General features: G+C 38.1%; 2 protein-coding genes across 2 annotated transcripts; both read left to right on the top strand.

Annotated features, from left to right (window-relative positions):
• The first annotated feature begins 501 nt into the window (after positions 1-501).
• LOC103021948 (dehydrogenase/reductase SDR family member 11) lies at positions 502-17,711 on the top strand. Its single transcript, XM_022669890.2, has 8 exons — positions 502-636; positions 9,392-9,544; positions 13,624-13,833; positions 15,246-15,340; positions 15,432-15,561; positions 16,341-16,433; positions 16,513-16,578; positions 17,044-17,711. The coding sequence occupies exons 2-8, from the start codon at positions 9,413-9,415 to the stop codon at positions 17,086-17,088; spliced, it is 771 nt and encodes a 256-aa protein (XP_022525611.2). The 5' UTR covers positions 502-636; positions 9,392-9,412; the 3' UTR covers positions 17,089-17,711.
• On the top strand, positions 630-7,346 carry LOC103043000 (dehydrogenase/reductase SDR family member 11). Its single transcript, XM_022669894.2, has 7 exons — positions 630-797; positions 3,463-3,672; positions 4,168-4,262; positions 4,361-4,490; positions 5,199-5,291; positions 5,932-5,997; positions 6,640-7,346. Exons 1-7 carry the CDS (start codon positions 666-668, stop codon positions 6,679-6,681), a joined length of 768 nt encoding a protein of 255 aa, XP_022525615.1. The 5' UTR covers positions 630-665; the 3' UTR covers positions 6,682-7,346.
• Positions 17,712-19,928: the final 2,217 nt, after the last annotated feature.

The raw sequence follows: 19,928 nt of genomic DNA on the forward strand, positions 1-19,928 counted from the left end.
GTTCAATCGTTCAGCCAGAAAACAGATGAGTGCGTTGGGCGGGGCAGATTGCGGTGGAAGTAGGGGTCAAAGTTGATGCCTTAATTACCTTGCGTTAAAAAAATAGTAACAGGTTACTGATTCCAAATTAACAGCGAGCGTTAACACTTTAACGGTGACAGCCCTAATTTATTTAGTATCAACGTGTGCATGTGATGTGAGACGTTTCCGGGACAGATTTGTTTGCATTACACAGGTCACTTACATTTGTGAATGTGAACTGTGAAAATAGCCAAATCCGATGTGAGCAAATAAACGGATTTGAGCAGTGTGGCTTGTAATGTGAACATAGCCAAAGTGACTCAAATCTATCACACAGCCATGAAAAAATCAGATCTGAGCCACATTGAGCAAAAAATCTAATTTGAGTCACTTCAGCCTGGTAATGTGAACGCAGCCCCTATAGGAACTTCTGGAGTGAACTTGACTGCAGTGTAAGTGAAAGTGTAGAGGGCGTGAATTGGAAGTAGACACGTGATTAGGAGGAAGTGGCTGTTTATCAGTTCAGTGATTGAGGAGAGTGATTGTGTTTCTGTGCTTCAGCTCGGAGCTCCTCTCCTCCACTATTCCTGAGTTCTGTGGAGGTATTTTGTGGAGGTGTGTGAGGGTGTGAGGGAGTTCGTGTGATGGAGCGCTGGAAGGGCAGGGTAGCTCTGGTCTCTGGAGCCTCGGTGGGGATCGGAGCTGCTGTAGTGAAGGAGCTCGTTCAGCACGGTATGAAGGTGGTGGGCTGCGCCAGAAGCGTGGACAAGATAGAGGTGAGATACCTGAGGATCTTCTTCAGATACCAGATCTACCAGAAGAGCTATAGATCTACAGACACCTAACTGTGCTGGAAAATACACAAAGAGACAAAAAAACACTCTAATAAAGCTCCAGCTAACTTTAACTCATAGCAGAACTTCCAGAACTATATCTGTATCTGTATCTGCAGACACATGTTTCAAACTCCATTTGTTACCCAACTCTCTTTCATTAATCATTTACCCGCTATTTCTACACAGCCTTGCCTTTTCTACACTCCTATAACCTGCTCAGTTTGTATTAGTATTGGGTGACATGGTCTTAAAATAACAGATAATTTTGTGATGAGGATATTTATAGTACTATGACAAAACATTGAAAAAAAAAGGTTTAATTTATTTTAAATAATATATTGCGGCAACAAAATAAGTGTTCAGAGCTTTCTTTAGTGTGAAAATAACACTTTAGGTTACTTCAGTATAAAAAATGTAGAATATTGACATGTTCCTTAAAATAATTGCGTAACTAATTTTTTCAGGAGGTTTTTCAGGAAACACTAAAAACACAGGGCACTTGTTATGGCTATTAAAAAAAGATTAATAGTTTAAACGGACAGTTGATCATACAGTCCAGCAGCACAACCAATCAGAAACCTTGATTCTAATTCATCATTTCGAAAATATTGATTGAAAAGATAGAAAAACTTTTTTTAACATGTTAACAGCCAGGCACTGTAGAGCATTAAAAAATCTCAATAAAAAACAACTATAATAGTTATTGCCTATAACATTTACTCATAAGAAATAAAATGTAAACATTGTTAGAGAACATGACCCTCATTCCCTGTTTAATACAGTCCATTAATGCACTTATAGCAAGAAATAACATTATGACCACCTCTTTTTTCTGTACACCTATTATTCATTTTTCTTTTCAACTGATCATATAGGAGCACTTTGTAGTTTGCAGTACTATAGACTGTAGTTCTGTATCTGTTTCCCTGCATACTTTATTGATATCCTTCTTTTACCCTGTTCTTCAATACTCAGGACCCCACAGGATAGACCACCACAGTGGTGGGGTGTGAGGAGTTAGTGTGTGTTGTTCATATGGTATGAGTAAATCACATACAGCAGTGCTGCTGGAGTTTTTAAACACTATAAATGAATCTAACAGTATTTCAAGGCGAGTTCATTTTGTCAGTGTTTGCCATAAACTGTTACCTTGACTTTAGCTTGACCTGAACTTCTGTATATGACTGTAATCAAATATACAGGGTATAGAGTCTTCACTGGAGTTACTGAATAACCAGCTGCTGATCTCACCTGTTTCAGTGTTGCTGTACTTAATCTCTATCAGAGATTGGGTTTATCAAAGCCAGTCTGTTTCCAACCATAAACGAGATACTTTGACCTCCAGGATCCAGTTGCAAGTGTTCTTTTCCTGTGATCACAATTCGATTTATGTTGTTCATACTGTATATTGTAAATTGTTGTTGTTATATATATATTGATATTGCTGTGTTTACAGTGGTAAGGGATTTAGCTGTTGGGCTGCTGGGAGATTTGATGAATACAGGTGCATCTTAATAAATTAATATATTATCAGAAAGTTTATTTATTTCAATAATTCAGTTTAAAAAGTGAAACTCATATATACACAGACTGATCTATTTCAAGTGTTTACTTCTTACAGCCAATGAACACCAACAGTCAATATCTCAGAAAAACAGAAATATTGGCCTACTGAAAAGTATGTTCAGTATAATGCGCTTAGTCCTTGGTCAGAGCTCCTTTTGCATGAATTACTGCATCGGTGCAGCGGTTTGGCATGGAGGTGATCAGCCTGTGGCTCTGTTGAGGTGTTCTGGAAGCCCAGGTTGCTTTGATAGTGGCCTTCAGCTCATCTGCATGGTTGGGGTTGGTGTCTCTCGTACCTTTTCTATAGGGTTTAGGTCAAGCTAGTGTGTTGGCCGATAAGAGCAGCGATACTGTGTTTTTTAAAGCAGGTATTAGTACTTTTGCTGGAAAATACAGGACTTGGTACCTGTCATGTGACAAGGCCCTGACACTTAAACACTGAGCCAACACAAACAACTTGTACTGAAAAATAATGCTGTCATCATCAATATCAGTCTTATTAATCGTTCAGTTAAAGAGGATTTATATTTTCGAGGTTATATCGCTCAGCGCAAGTGATTAATTATCCCCTAGTGGTGATACTTTTTTAATCGCAATTGTTTTTTAGTGGTCACTGTTGAGTTTATAAAAGTATAGCAACCCCTGGTATTGTGTGTGTTTCTGCAGGATTGAGTAGTTGTTGATTTTGCTGTATAATATATAGTTTATGACCCCTAACTATTAAGGTTATTGTATAGCATGTACCTGATTAGCTGGTATAATGGGTTTATCATTTATCATTCATTATTTACGTACTGCAGACATTACAGAAATATTTAAACCCTAATATCTATACTATTAATGAATGGAGATACTTTTGACAAATTTGCCTAGAAGGAACATCTACCACCATGCTTTACAATGACTATATGTTTTTACATGTGACCCCTGAAATTCAAATGAACTCACAACAATCATTCATAAATTTTTTATTTTTATAATAACCTCTATCAAACCCAAAGACAAAGTCATTAATGTTCAGTTTTCTTCTCTTTTCCAGAAACTGGCAGCAGAATGCGCTCGATCCGGATTCAGCGGAACTCTGATTCCATACAAGTGTGATCTGTCTGTGGAGGAGGAGATTATAAACATGTTCTCTGCAATCAAATCCTCACACCAGGGCGTCGATGTGTTAATCAATAATGCTGGATTAGCTCTACCAGAACCCTTACTGACTGGAAGAACCAGCAGCTGGAGAACCATGATTGATGTAAGGAGTAAACGGCCTCATGTGACTCACACAGTTATACGTATATGTAATATGTCAAAAAAATATATATCGTATTATTGATGTGGTGTCAATATTTTTTTATATTAATATTAATTTTGTATTGTGGGATGCCTAAATATCAGGTTTAAGAGGTGATACAAACCACGGTTCAGACCAAAATTGTGTCTTATCAAAAGGGGTGGTCTCAATCTGTATCTACTGAACTGTGGTCCTGTTCGTCTGCAGTGTAAAAATACCCAAATTCCTTAACTTACACACGGTTTCTTTAAAATACTAAATAAATGCATTATGTGGCATCTTTGTGTATAAATTAATAAAGGAATTAATATTTTTAAGGAAGTGCTATGACAATTTTAATCAGTATTATAAAATAACAAAATTTTAAAGTTGAAATTTGACAGGAAACAAGGATCAATATCTGTATATGGATCAGATAATACAGGTTATACTGTATCTTATGCTGTAATTTTACAGGTGAATGTAATCGCGCTGTCAGTCTGCACTCGTGAAGCGTATCAGTCCATGAAAGAGAGAAATGTGGATGATGGACACATCATTAATATAAACAGGTATGTTTTAAAGGCTTTATACAGAAGGTTTTTATCAGTTAGAGTTCAATTTATCTGCTCAGATCTAGAAGATGAAGGTTGTCTCCTGTGTGTTTTAGCATGGGTGGACACCGCGTGGTGCACACCGCCGACGGGCACTTCTACTGTTCCACCAAGTACGCTGTGACCGCTCTCACTGAGGGCCTCCGACAGGAACTGAGGGACGCCAAGAGCCACATACGAGCTACAGTAAGATCAACACTTAAACTGAGGACTTTAGATTAGATCAAATCAGATTCTGAAGTATTAAATCACTTCACTAAGCAGTTAGTGTGTGTTTTGTTTCCCTATGAATGACTGTAGAGGTAGCATTACAATAAATATACAGTGCTGTGAAAAAAGTTTTTGGACCCCTTATGATTTTTAGTAATGTTCCTTATCTACCATTAAAGCTTTTTGTGTAATGCTTAAATAGAAATCCTCACGATTAGGGGTGTAATGTCAGGCAGACAATTGACAAAAATCCTGGCCTGTTAAGGGGTTAATGTCAGACAAATATAACCTGATGAATACAAAAAAGCAGTTATTAAATGATGAATTTATTAATTAAAGGAAAGAAATCTATCCAAACCAACCAAGTCCTGTGTTATAAACAAAAATAAGTATTTTCCCATAAACCTAATAACTTGCTTGTTCCACCCTTGCGTCAACAGTCTCTTTTTATTATTGAATCGTTAACACTGACCTAAACTGAAGCGAGTCTTGCAGTTTTTTTAATGTTGTTCTGGGTTCTTTTGTGACCTCCTGAATGAGTTGTCCATGCCCTTTTGGTGTAATTTCAGTAGGCAGGTCACTCCTGGGAAGGTTCACCAGTGTTCCATGTTTTCTCCATTTGTGAATAATAGCTCTCAACTAGTTTGAGTAAACCACTGATGTTTAGTGCTCTTTGTTTGGCAGTGTATTTCTCCTGGTCTAGTGGAAACAGAATTCGCTTATCGGCTCTACAGTGACAAACCAGAGAAAGCTGCAGCTGCGTACGGAAGTATAAAGGTAAATATATTTATTTATTTTCTCAGTCAGGTTTTTGAGGTAGAGTCATCTGGAATGGCTTTGAATTAACAGCTGTGCTGAACTCATCGAGAGTTAATTTCTTGAATTTCTTGCCTCTTAATGTGTTTGAGAGCATCAGTTGTAAAGTTGTGAAGAGGTAGAGTTGGTATACAGTGAATAGCTCTATTTAAGTAATGTTCTAATCCATATTATGGCAAGAACTATTCTACTAAGTAAAAAAAAAAAGATTTTTAAGTAAAAATAAAGGTCAATCAATCCTAAAAGAAGAATTTCAGGAAATTTGAAAATATGACTCAACTGCAGTCAGCACAAAGAACTTCAAAAATATTATAATGATGAAACTGGCACTCATCAGAACAGAACAGGATCTACAAGTTAACAGCACCCCAGATGAGAGCACCTAAATGCTTCACAGAGTATTTTGGTTTGTTTAACACTTTTTAGTTGCTTCATGATTCCGTATGTGTTCATAGTCTGATCGATTACTTTAGTATTAATTTACAATGTAGGAAAAAACAATATAAGGTGTCCAAACTTGTACTATATTAATCTACAACGTTTTTTATTATTTGTTTGTTCAGTAGTAAGAGTGAGTATTAATTCTGCTGTTGTGTTTTAGTGTCTTCAGGCTGGTGACGTTGCCAGTGCTGTGGTTTATGCTCTGAGTTCTCCTCCACACGTTCAGGTAATCATCTTTATACCAGTCTTATAAAGAGTGAAATTTTTGTGTTCTTTTTTCCATTTTTATCTTTTCATAAAAAATGTTTGTGTTATTATTCCTTTTTTCTGTATTTTTCTATCTTATATATTTCTTTGTTCTTTTTGCTTTCTTTCTTTCTTTCTTTCTTTCGTGTCTTTTTTTATTTTATTATTTTTATGAACATAAAAATGTTTCTTTTCATTACCTTTTTCTGTGTTTCTTTCTATCTTATATCTTCCTTTTTTTCTTTTTGTGTCTTTTTCTATTTTTTATGGACATCTTTGTTTCTTTTCATTCCTTTTGTCTGTATTTCTTTCTATCTTATATCTTTCTTCTTTTTATCCTTTCTTTATTTCTTTCTTTCTTTCTTTCTTTAATTTCTTTGTTTTTTGTCCATTTTATTCTTACTATGAACATCTTTGTTTCTTTTCATTACTGTTTCTGTTTCTTTCTGTCTTTTATCTTTTTTATACTTTTTTCTTTATTTGTTTCTACCTTATATCTTCCTTTCTTTTTCTATTTTATTATTTTCTATACCTTTTTCTGCTATTCTGTTTTTCTTTTCTTTTTTATTTACTTAATTTATGGCATCCCTTTCTTTCTTTCTTTCTTTCTTTCTTTCTGTAGATTGGAGATATACAGATGAGGCCTGTGGAACAGGTGGATTAATAGACAGAAGAGATCTGGCCCTCTGACTGTGGAATCTCTTTGCTGTACAGATGACTGGGATAGAATATATTTCTTTATATGAATCCAGTTTGGTTTGGGATTACCATATAAAATAAACGCTTCCTGTGTGATTTCAGTACTATTAATAATTAGTAGGAAGTTGTAAATGATGATGAGCTCGAGAGATAAGAATCCTGTAGATCATATGGAATGAGGTTAAATAAGGCTTACATGGCTTTTCTGGGACGAGTTCATTAATCTTCATTGAAATATTTTTGTTTGTCAATTTTATGAAAGATGCAAACAAACTGAGTGAGAGATCCTTTATTATGCAGTTTTAATGACCCTAAAACACACTGTGAAAACTGCAAAGGAGTTCAACAGTGGGAAGAAGTGGAAGGATTTAGATTGACCTTGTCAGTCTCCAGGCTTAAACCCAATAGAGCATGCATTTTACCTGATAACAAACATTTACTGCACCAAGATGAATGCAGAAGGTTAGTGATGTCAGTGGGTCACAGGCTTTATGCAGCAAACATTTGCAAAAAGTATTATTCACTTTAATTTGCTTTAAGTTTATCTGTTCCAATAAATTTTCTCACAAGACAGAAGGTGCTGTCTTCTGAACTGTGTATCAGATCCAGAAATAAAAGCTGAAATGTTGACCTTTTGTTTCATAATTCATATTTTAATGTCAAACCCAAATGTTTTTAGTTGACAGCAGAAATAAATGGATCCACTTGACTGTTCCAATACTTATGGAGGAGATTTTGATTCTAAATTTAAAGGTGGCATACAAGTTGACTATTATTTCAAGCTTTTTTCCATGAAAACTGACTTAATTATATATTTTTATAATCATTATATCATTATGATGCTGTTTCATTGAAATGTACAAACAGTTTAACAGTCTATACACTCATTTTCCAATAAAATAAAGCTCTTGTGTGTTCATTGATAATTGAAGCAATTAACTTGCTGATGAATTTACAGTCAGCTTCCGTTTCTCCAGCACAGTCTGTCTTTTGAGGGGTTTAACAGAGTAAAACCAGCAGAACTCCACATTAAACACTTCTAAATAACCAAATCATGATTATTGAAGCAGGATAAATGAGTCAGTAAGGGTTAAACGATGGTTATCTTTATAAAAAAAGATCTTTGATGTGTTCGTGACTCAGCACTGAGCTTATAGTTATAGTGGTCTAGACGACGAACAGCATCATGTGCTGTGAGATTGTGTCGTCTTATCAAACAGCTTCACTTCCTAAAACTGAACTACTTGAAAAGAACAAGCTGATCTGAGAAGGTCAGGCACAGATAACAGTGTGTGCTGAGAAACATGAGACAACTAACAATTTTAAGGGGATTAATATCTAATGAAATTTTCTCAGCTGATTGAACTATATTGACTAAATTGCCAAAAATATTCGCTCAAGTCTCAGCAGACAGCAAAAAGACTATGTTGGGTCACTGTTCATTTTTTCCATTGCAAATGCATTTAAACAATGTTGATCTCAGACATCAGAATTGATTTATTTGTGCACATGGATTTTCCATTGATTCAACATTGATTTAACATTGATTTAACCATATGCTTTTATATGTATGTTTTGTATTAAACTTCTCTCCACAGCAGGAGTTTGGTCATGAATGTGACCATTCGTGCCCAGTTTAGATGTTCTTGTGTTTTACCGTTCAGTGCCCTGGAAATGATTCAGCGTTTAGCTGCAGTGTTTGTACAGATAGATCCAAATGAGGTTCAATCTTTAATCCGGTTCTTCTCTAAACCCTGCAACCTCTGAAACAGTCACACCCCCTTTCTCCCTCACCCTTTAGATAACTCTGAAAACACTTTCAGGAGAGGCTTTAGGTTTCCTGTGAGAATAGAGACAGGAGAAGTTTTCTATGTTTTCTGTGTGTGATGGAAGTGTTGGAGGTGTTTTGTTTGGGTGTTTCTGTGTTTAAGGGTGTTTTGTGGGGGTGTTGAAGGTTGTTTCCTTGGTGAAGAGAGTTTTGTGAGGGTGATTCTTTGTTGAAGGGTGCTTTGTGGAGGTGATGGAGGGTGTTTCTGTGTTTAGAGGGGAGTTTGTGGGAGTTTTGGAAGGTGTTTCTGTGTTGGAGGGGGTTTATTGGTTGGTGGGAGTTTCTCTGTTTTGTGAGGGTGTTTGTTGAAGGGTGTTTTGTGGAGGTGTTGGAGGGTGTTTCTTTCTTAAAGGCTGATTTGTGGGGGTTTTGGAGGGTGTTTTGTGGTGGTGTTGGAGAGTGTTTCTTTGTTGAAGGGTGTTTCTGTGTTGGAGGGTTTTTTGTGTGAGTGTTTGCGGGCGTTTCTTGGTTGGTGGGGGTTTTGTTGGAGTTTTGGAAGGTGTTTCTGTGTTGGAGGGGGTTTCTTGGTTGGTGGGTGTTTTGTAGGTTTGTTGGAGTGAGCTCTGTGCTGTAGTGAGTGTTGTGAAGGTGTTGGAGGGTTGTAGTGAGTGTTCTGGAGGTGTTAGTGGTCTGTAGTGAGTTTTATGGAGGCGTTGGATGGCATATCTGTGTTGAAAGGGTGTTTTGTGGGTGTGTTGGAGGGTGTTTCTCCATTGGAGGTGTCTTGTGGGAGTGTTGTAGTGAGTTTCTTGGTTGGAGGGGATTTTGTGGGAGTGTAGTGAGGGAGTTCTGTGCTGTAGTGAGTGTTGTGGAGGTGTAGTGAGTGTTGTGGAGGTGTTTTGTGGAGGTGTGTGAGGGAGTTTGTGTGATGGAGCGCTGGAAGGGCAGGGTAGCTCTGGTCTCTGGAGCCTCGGTGGGGATCGGAGCTGCTGTAGTGAAGGAGCTCGTTCAGCACGGTATGAAGGTGGTGGGCTGCGCCAGGAGCGTGGACAAGATAGAGGTGAGATACCTGAGGATATTCTTCAGATACCAGATCTACCAGAGGAGCTATAGATCCATATATACTTAACTGTGCTGGAAAATACACACATGGACATATTTTGACCCGTGTCAATGCATGTTGATTAAAATTGTGGAAAAAAAAGTTTTTTTTATAGAAAATTCAATTTATTTTAATTTAGACAGTAAGAAAACATAGTACTACTGTTTTCCCACCATATAGTAAACTATATAGATAAAAGTATTGGGAAACATCCTCATTCACTTGATCATGTTTTTGTTGGAGCAACTGTCTCTACTGTCCAGGAAAGACTTTCTACTGTTATTTTAAGACACTGCTATAAGGGTTTGATCAACACCTTATCCCAAACTCACCCCAAAAATATCCCATGTACTGTAGTTGCTAAATAACCAGCTGCTGGTTATTCAATCACCTGCTGCACAGCTTAACTTCTGTCACAGGTTTTGTGAGATTTGGACACAGATTATGTCTAAACATTGACGGGATTCTGTGACAAAATGTGCATTTATGTGGAAAAAAGGAGGGCAATTCAGGCCATTAATTACGGGGGTATTGAGGGAAGAATTGAACCCCCTGAAGGGGTAAAAACAACAGTTTAGGGGTGTCATAACATTTTATATATCTTACCTACATTATTTAATATTACAAAGAATTTACAGTATTCATATCTGGAAAAAAACATTTTTAATGATTTCAAACACATGTAAATTAAAACATACCATTATTCCACCTTAACTGCTGTTAATTTACCATGCCACCTTAAATGCTCATAATTTACCCTTTCACCTTGAATGCTGTTAATTTACCCTTTCACCTTAAATGCTGCTGAGGTGACTTAGGCTGAAGATCTATTTCAGGTTCTGAATGTCTTCAGCTTTTAAGGTGGAACAGGACATTCACATAAGAATCCAGGTTTAGGTTTATGTGGACTGTTAATTGGCTAGCTGTTGATTTTGCTGTGTAATGTATAGTTTATGACCCTGATTATAATGGTTATTATGTAATATGTGCCACATTGACTGTTGTAATCATTTACGTACTGCAGACATTAATAAAGTATTTTACACCCTAGTATCTATACTTCTACCTGAATAATGAATGGAGATACTTTGACAATTTGACCTTTTAAACAAGAAGAAGAGGGCCTTTAAAGAAAACAACCAGGAGGAGCTTAGGAGCGTACAGAGGGAGCTCAAAGCCCATTTGCGAGAGGCCAAGGAGTCCTACAGGAAGAAGGTGGAGCAGAAGCTGAGGGAAAATGACATGAGGGAGGTATGGAATGGAATGAAGACAATCACTGGCTGTAAGCAGAGGATGGACAGTGCTGCAGATGGTGAAGTAGAGAGAGACAATGAGTTCAACACCTTCTACAACCGGTTTGACTGCCCTGTTCAAGACCCTACAGCTCTGGTAGACACCTCCTCCACCCCCCCCCCCCCCCCCCCCATCTCATCAAGCAACTCAGCCCCCGCTCCCCCCTACTCCCCACACTCAGCTGTCCTGACCACCAGCACCACTGTAGCCCCCCCTCCTCCTCCCCCTCTGCACACCTTCACTGCTGACCAGGTTAGAGGTGAACTTAGGAGACTCCACCCAAGAAAGGCAGCTGGCCCAGACAAAGTGTGTCCCAGACTACTTAAGTCCTGTGCAGCTGAGCTGGGGGCTCCCCTGCAGCACATCTTCAACCTGAGTCTGCATTTGGGGAGGGTCCCCACACTGTGGAAGACAACATGCCTGGTTCCAGTACCCAAAAAGACGCATCCCAGTGAGCTCAATGACTTCAGGCCGGTCACTCTTACATCACATATCATGAAGACCCTGGAACGTCTGCTTCTACACCACCTCAGACCCCAGGTTCAACATGCAATGGACCCCTTGCAATTCGCCTACAGAGAGAAAGTGGGAGTGGATGATGCCGTACTGTACTTTCTCCACCGGACCCACTCTCATCTGGACAGAGGAGGCAGCACTGTGAGAGTCATGTTCTTTGATTTTTCCAGTGCTTTCAACACCATTCAGCCTCTCCTACTGAAAGACAAGTTGGTGGGGATGCAGGTGGATCCATATTTGGTCTCCTGGATCACAGACTACCTCACTGACAGACCTCAGTATGTCAGGTTGAAGGACTGTACATCAGAGACTGTGGTCTGCAGCACAGGAGCACCACAGGGGACTGTGCTCTCCCCGTTCCTTTTTACACTCTACACCTCAGACTTCCAGTACAACTCTGAGACATGCCACATGCAGAAGTTTTCGGACGATACTGCCATTGTGGCATGTATACGGGGAGGAAAGGAGGAGGAGTACAGACACCTTGTGGAAGACTTTGTGGCGTGGTGCAATAGGAACAACCTGCTGTTGAACACCTCCAAGACCAAGGAGATGGTGGTGGACTTCCGCAGAGCCAGGCCACCCACACAGCCAGTATCTATTGTGGGAGTTGATGTGGAGATGGTAAAGACCTACAGGTATCTCGGACTGCATCTGGATGATAGGCTGGACTGGTCAGCCAACACAGACATCCTGTACAGGAAGGGACAGAGCCGGCTCTACTTCCTGAGGAGGCTGGGGTCTTTTAACATCTGTCGGAAGCTCCTGCTGATGTTTTATCAGACTGTGGTGTCCAGCTGTCTTTTCTATGCTGTGGTGTGCTGGGGAGGAAGCATGAAGAAGAGGGGTGAGATGCGTCTGAACAAGTTGGTCAGGCGTGCGGGGTCCGTGGTTGGCGTGGAGCTGGACTCTGTGGTAACGGTGGCAGAGAGGAGGACACTGCACAAACTACTCTCCATCATGGATGATGATGGTCACCCATTACATTCCATCATCATGGATCATAGGAGCAGTTTCAGTGGCAGGTTCTTGTCACAGAGCTGCTCTACGGACAGACTGAGAAGATCGTTCGTCCCGAGAGCCATCAGACTCTTCAACTCCTCCCAGTGGAGCCGGAAGAGAGAAGACAGATGAGAAACAAGGCTCATATGTGCTTTCTTAATCTGAGCCGGAAGAGAGAAGACAGATGAGAAACAAGGCTCATATGTGCTTTCTTAATCTGTACTGGAAAAACACCATACACATCTACACCCTGAGACTCTTTTGCCTCTTTACTGTATATACTGTTTATTTGCACTCCTGGACACTTGTCACTGTACTGTACATCCTGTACACTTGCACTTCTGGACACTGTACTGTACATCCTGTACACTTGCACTTCTGGACACTGTACTGTACATCCTGTACACTTGCACTTCTGGACACTTTACTGTACATCCTGTACACTTGCACTCCTGGACACTGTACTGTACATCCTGTACACTTGCACTTCTGGACACTGTACTGTACATCCTGTACACTTGCACTTCTGGACACTGTACTGTACATCCTGTACACTTGCACTTCTGGACACTTTACTGTACATCCTGTACATTTGCACTCCGGGACACTTTACTGTACATCCTGTACTTTTGCACCCCTGGACACTACACTACGCACCTAACTTAAATATAATACTTGCACATGTTTATGTTTATGTTTAATAGTCATATCTACTAATACCTCCTATACTTAGTTTATTATTTTACTGCACTACCTCATATCTACGACTGTTTACTTCCACACTTTCTATAGTTTTTTTGTATTTATATATTTATGTATATATTTTTTTAAGTCTCAATTTAGAATTTTATCCCTCAATAAGTGTATTGTACTACACTTATTGTTTGTTTGTACTGTGTATTGTTTGTACTGTGTTGTGTAATTGCTACTGGCTGCTAAATTTCCTTCGGGATCAATAAAGTATCTATCTATCTATCTATCTATCTATCTATCTATCTATCTATCTATCTATCTAGAAGAAACATCCACCACCTTGCTTTACAGTGACTATATTCTTCTATATGTGACCTCTAAATCCAATGAAACTGAAATTCAGATGAACTGAAAACAAAGTGAAAAGAGTTTAAAGAATTGTAATCATTCATGAAAGTGTATTTTCTATAATAACCTCTAACAAAGTCTCAGACACAGAAAGTCATTAATGTTCAGTTTTTTCTCTTTTCCAGAAACTGGCAGCAGAATGCGCTCGATCCGGATTCAGCGGAACTCTGATTCCATACAAGTGTGATCTAACTGTGGAGGAGGAGATTATAAACATGTTCTCTGCAATCAAATCCTCACACCAGGGCGTCGATGTGTTAATCAATAATGCTGGATTAGCTCTACCAGAACCTTTACTGACTGGAAGAACCAGCAGCTGGAGAACCATGATTGATGTAAGGAGTAAACGGCCTCATGTGGCTCAGTTAGTATGAGAAAGGCCAAAATCTGTTTTTTTTTTTGTTTTGTTTTGTTTTGTTTTCTTAATTAAGTTTCCATATAACCACAGCAAATCTATACTAAATCTAATATCTTGCATTTCCCATTTACTACAAAGTCCAACCCTAAATGAGTACTGAAACTGGGTGTTTATTTTCTGCACTAGCTGAATTGCTGTTACCATTTATTGGGCTTATTGTTACACCCTGTGTAAGGGGCTTCGCAATGCTCGTTGCTATCTTACACCCGCCAACAGTCTACTTTAATTCGTTCTGCCTGCATCGTGTAAATCGCAACAGTGCTTCTAAATATATTGTATCTACACTGATGGGCGTGGTGTTTTGGAAATAAAGTGTTTTCAGGTAAATTTCTGGTGTATTGCTATCTTGGAAATGGAAAAGACAGGTGCTCCACTGACTGAATACAACCTAGACAGATGTCAACAGTCAGACATTCATTGCTATCTTGGCAACACAGGCACACTTCACATCATTGTTGTTCAATGAAAAACATATATCTCCAAAACAGCAACTTTACAGGAGGGAGAGAGAAAAAAACCTTCTAAACTTTCAATAGAAGTCAATGTAAAATGAGTTTATTTCAGGTTATTTCTAAGTATTTCTATTGGTCCGTTCATCAAGAAATAGGTGCAGTTTGTGTGTTCAAATTATGCAGTAAACTAAAAATTGACCAATATGGACATACTTGTTTTTCATTGGACAGCGACGACATACACCCCCGCTCACACATGGACATGCAGCAGTGCACAAACCAAACTTTTATATCTACAATGAACAGAATACTAAATAACATAATATTGCTGTTCCTGTAAATAAGTCAGTTTCCACTGCTGAGAAGTGTTGGACACATCAAGGTAGCTGCACCGTTATAATAGCAATCCTAAAAAATCAGAGCACACCTGGCTCTTAAAGAGAATGACAAGTGACACACTGATTGGTTTATTTTATGTTACGCCCAAAATTAACCACACCAATGATTGATTAAGAGAATTAGTACATGCCTTTTGCGCGTTTCAGATGGGTTAAGGTAGCCTGTGGGGAGTGAGTACAAAATGATGGTGAGTGAGGAGGCAAAGACATGCCCAGTGTGAGTTTTATTCACCAAAATTGCTCAATCAAAACAAGAGTTGTGACAATATTACACTAAATCAAGAAAGAAAAAACAAGAAAGTTGTCTTTTGCATAATTTGGTTAGTATTATAGAAATAATTTATTTTGATATTTCCTTTTTTATTATCTACGTATTTAAATATATTAAACATGGATAAACCTCTGTATTTGACCATCAAAAAACAAAATATTAATAATAAAATAAATTAAATTAATTATATCTGGCTGTAATTTTACAGGTGAATGTAATAGCTCTGTCAGTCTGCACTCGTGAAGCGTATCAGTCCATGAAAGAGAGAAATGTGGATGATGGACACATTATTAACATAAACAGGTATATAAATGTTTTACATGTTTATACACTTCCACGTCAGTTAGAATTAAAATCATCTGCTCAGAGATTAAAGATCGTCATTGTGTTTCAGCACGAGTGGACACCAGGTGGTGCACTTAGCCGACATGCACTTCTACTGTTCCACCAAGTACGCTGTGACCGCTCTCACTGAGGGCCTCCGACAGGAACTGAGGGACGCCAAGAGCCACATACGAGCTACAGTAAGACCAACTCTTAACCATCACTGATCATCAGTGAATTTTACATTTTATTTGTAAATTAAGGGAGCAGAGTCTGGAGGAGGAGCGGAGAGACTCACAGTTCAAGCTGCTTGAGGTCTAGTGTGAAGTTTCCACAATCAGTGATAGTTTGGAGAGACATGTCATCTGCTGGTGTTGATCCACTGTGTTTTATCAAGTCCAAAGTCAGTGCAGTGTTTTGCCGGAAAAAAAGCTTACAGCACTTTATTCTTCCCTCTACGGACAACTTTTATGGCAATGCGGATTTCATTTTCCAGCAGGTCTTGGCACGCTTCCCACACTGACAAAAGTACCAATTGGTCTTATATAATATTCTAATTTTCTAAGACATTGATTTTGGTGTTTTTCTGGGTCATCAACAATAAAACAAATAAAAGCTTAAAAAAATATATATATATAAAGCTTATAAATACAAAATTCACATTTTGAACTGAATTACTGAAATAAAGTAACTTTTCTATGATATTCCATTTTTTGAGATGCACCTGTATATCGTATATCAGCATTCAGAGAAAATATTGAGATAACATTCAAGATATTATTTTTGATCTTTATCGCTCAGCCCTAATATGATTCTCAATTAAGAGTGTGGTGTGACTGACGTAATGTACAAAATAAGAAAAGAACATTCTTTTTTACTACTTCAAGCATGAACTGTTTGTGTGTAATATCTAGATAACTACTCAGTATTGAGTCTAATTTATAAAGATCTGATGTTTAGTGCTCTTTTTTTTTGGCAGTGTATTTCTCCTGGTCTAGTGGAAACAGAATTTGTTAACCGGCTCTACAGTGAAAACCCAGAGAAAGCTGCAGCTACATACAGATATAAAGAGGTGAAATATACGTATTTTTTTTTTCTCCTATTAAAATTCAGTAATAAGAATTAGTATTAATTCTGCTGTTGTGTTTTAGTGTCTTCAGGCTGGTGATGTTGCCAGTGCTGTGGTTTATGCTCTGAGTTCTCCTCCACATGTTCAGGTAATCATGTTTATACCTCCACTACACTACAGAATTGTTTTTTTTACATTGACTGTTATAAACCTGACATTAAAGAAATCAAAATGCATGGAACTATTCTAACTCACTGCCACCAAAACTGGAAAATGGAGTCAAACAAAATGGAACGCACCCCCTACACTTTCCTAAAGATAAATGTAAAACAGTAACGAAACGCAAGCAACAAACCGAAACAGATTTGGAGGTGCTGGATTGGGCTGAGCAGGCTGTTTTTCCAGGTCATGAAAGGGGAGGAGCCCTGAACTTCTTTCTAGGTCAAGCTCATTCTTGCTCTTTTATTGAGCGCTCCCCTGGTGGCCAAGCTTGGTACTGTTCATACAAAACACAAAAATAAAACAGCATAGGCTTATTTGATCTCGCCCAAAATTATTGTACTGGACCTGCAATTTAATATGTTAAAAGCAGTGTGTTTTTCTTTCTTTCCAGATTGGAGATATACAGATGAGGTCTGTGGAACAGTTGTTTTTTTAACATACAGTAGAATGTCTTTATCATGTTGGATGTATGAACTGCAGGATGACGAGGACAATATATCTGACCTTGACTCATGAATGCTATTCCTGTGTAATTTCAGTGCTTTAACATAATGGATAGATATTAATTATTAAAGTTATTAGGCATTAATTATTATATTAGGGGTAAAATGTGCCGACTGATGCAAGGAGAAAGCTGTATATAAAGAATGAAACTTGTTGATTATATTATACATTTTTTTATATATAAATCAATGTTATTTTGCTCTCTTTCATGTGCCACATGGATTCATGAATGCACCATTACATAAAGCATCCAAAACACTTCTTAATGTGTAATTTATAATTTATAATATGTCTACACTGTATGTGTCTGTCATTGTTATGTTAAATTGCATTTTTAATGTTTTTTAAATGTATGCACTGTAATTTTAAAATGTATATTTTGACAATTATTATTTTTAAAATTATTATTACTTCTACTACTGTTTCTTCTACCAACATTAACATTAATAATAATGTTTTTAGGAGATGCAACTAAGTCCAACAATTGAAACATTTTGCCTTGATATGCTCATCCATATATTTTTATTATATTAAACTCTGGTTAAACTCTTGTTATTGATCACTGAAGTCATTTTAAGCTCACGATTAAAGTTTTAAGTTCCGTTCCTCCAGCACAGTCTGGCTTCTGAGGGGTTGGTAACAATAAAAGCAGCAGAACTCCACATTAAACACAACTTCTAAATAACCAGATCACGATTATAGAGGCAGGATAAATGAATCAGTAGGGGTGAAATGGTGGTTATCTTTATAAAATGACCTTTGATGTGTTCGTGACTCAGCGATGAGCTTATAGTTATAGCTGAGCATCTGGTCTAGATGACTAACAGCATAATTCAGAGTGTGCTGAGCAACAGGTAATAATGAACCATTTTCTGAGATTTCAGTTTCAGATTTCAGTTGCCATTTAATCTGCAGTTTCCTTACTTAAGTAGAAATGTTGATTATCTATACTTTACTGAAGTGATCATTTTACATTTTCCCACAATTATATGAACTTTCTCCTCCTTATATTTTAAAAATATCCTCATTACTCCTATTTCAGTTCAACTTATTTTTATTCTGGCTTTTCATCATTCAATAAAACCCCTATGCAGATAAATCTCTCCATCCAGATAGAGTGAATCTGATTGTGATTGGATGTAGAGAAGTATAAACATAAACCATTCCGACACCCTATTGGTTTATACTGTTATCCATCACACCTGCACGCGTCACGCCCCATCCCCCCCACCCCCCCACACTCCATCAAGAACGTAGCAGACGTATGTAGTCTAGTATGAAGATGATCTGTGTAGAGACTCAAGAGAACTCCAGACAGCATCCAAATAAGTTTTAACATTAATATTTTTACATTCTACTGAAATACATTAATTTACAATAGGCATGTATGCAGCTAAAACAGAAAACAGCCTACTGCATCCCACATTTATCAACATTAACATTTTAATATAACAATATAGTCATTATGGCTTTTAGAAAAAATGTGTTTTAGGGAGAGTGTGTAGTGCACTATAGGACTCTGTGGCTTTTTACTTTTACTTTTATACTTTAAGTAGTTTTGAAACCAGTACTTTTATACTTTTACTTAAAGGGAAAAAGCTTAAGTTCATCCTTAAACACTAGTTTTGACACTTTTGCTTTTGACTACAAGTAGTTATTCTGTAGCATTCTGTACTTTACTATATTGAGATAGTGTTGGATGTTGGGTGTCTGTGCTACTTTCTCACTCGTGTATAAAGAACAGATTCTAGTATGAATGCAGTGGGAATGTGTTCCAGGCTGATGGGGGAAGCATGAAGTGCTTATTGTCTCACAGTGGCTGTGTGCCAGTTTGAAACGTGAGGGTCAGACGGAGCCGCTCAGCTACAGAATCGTACAACACTCTAACAAAAGTCTACAGTTCATGCTTGGTTTGATCCTAATCAACCAGAAAAACAGTAAAACTGAATGGTACACATATAATTCTTGTTGATTACTCCCTGTAGTCATTTTGGACTGAGATAAACACTCTAATATATTAATGTTGACATGCTTCAGACTTTTCAGTCATCATGCTGCTGTCCTAGACTGACCCCTCGCTATAGAGATTGAAACACGGTCATGAAAACTTATCATAAAGTCTCAGCAGGAGCCTTCAGCTTTCACCTTCTTAACCTCGCTCCTGGTGAGCCTTCCCACCACACAGCTTCTGTGTGTTCAGCCAGCATTAAAGTGTCTTTTAGTCTTTTATTCTCTGTAACTGATCCCGTTCTGGTAGAACGCCAGTTGTTCACAACTTCATGTACTATTTCATGCTGCTGAGATCATCTGAAAGCTGGACTATTGTCCTGTGAATGAGTCTGAATAGAAGTGAACATTGTTGAGCAGCTCTGAGAAAGACTGAAAAAGTGCTGAGCACAGCCAGGCTCTGTGGGCGGAGCCGAGAAGAAGAAGGTGTGGTTTTTCTCCTCAGGCCATATTTTGAATAATCGTATGCCTGGTATTTCCTATTAGCAGTCCTCCCCGCTGTGGGACATTAATTAGAATGGATTTAAGAGGATATGTCGCATTCTGGATGCCGATCCACTGTGAGGCCCATAGCAGTCTGAGGCTCGCCTCCACTGTGGGCACGAAAATGATGCTCACAAACATGGAGCTCTTTTTAAAATCTGTATTTATTAGTTTAATCAATCAATCGACCAATCTATCAATCAACCTTTATTATTTCAACTCTGAGTACATTGAAGGTGGCCCTCATTAACAATGAAGCAAAGCCAATACACAAGGAAGGGA

Source organism: Astyanax mexicanus, chromosome 18 (assembly GCF_023375975.1).
Source record: "Astyanax mexicanus isolate ESR-SI-001 chromosome 18, AstMex3_surface, whole genome shotgun sequence".
NCBI classification, from domain to species: Eukaryota; Metazoa; Chordata; class Actinopteri; order Characiformes; family Acestrorhamphidae; genus Astyanax; species Astyanax mexicanus.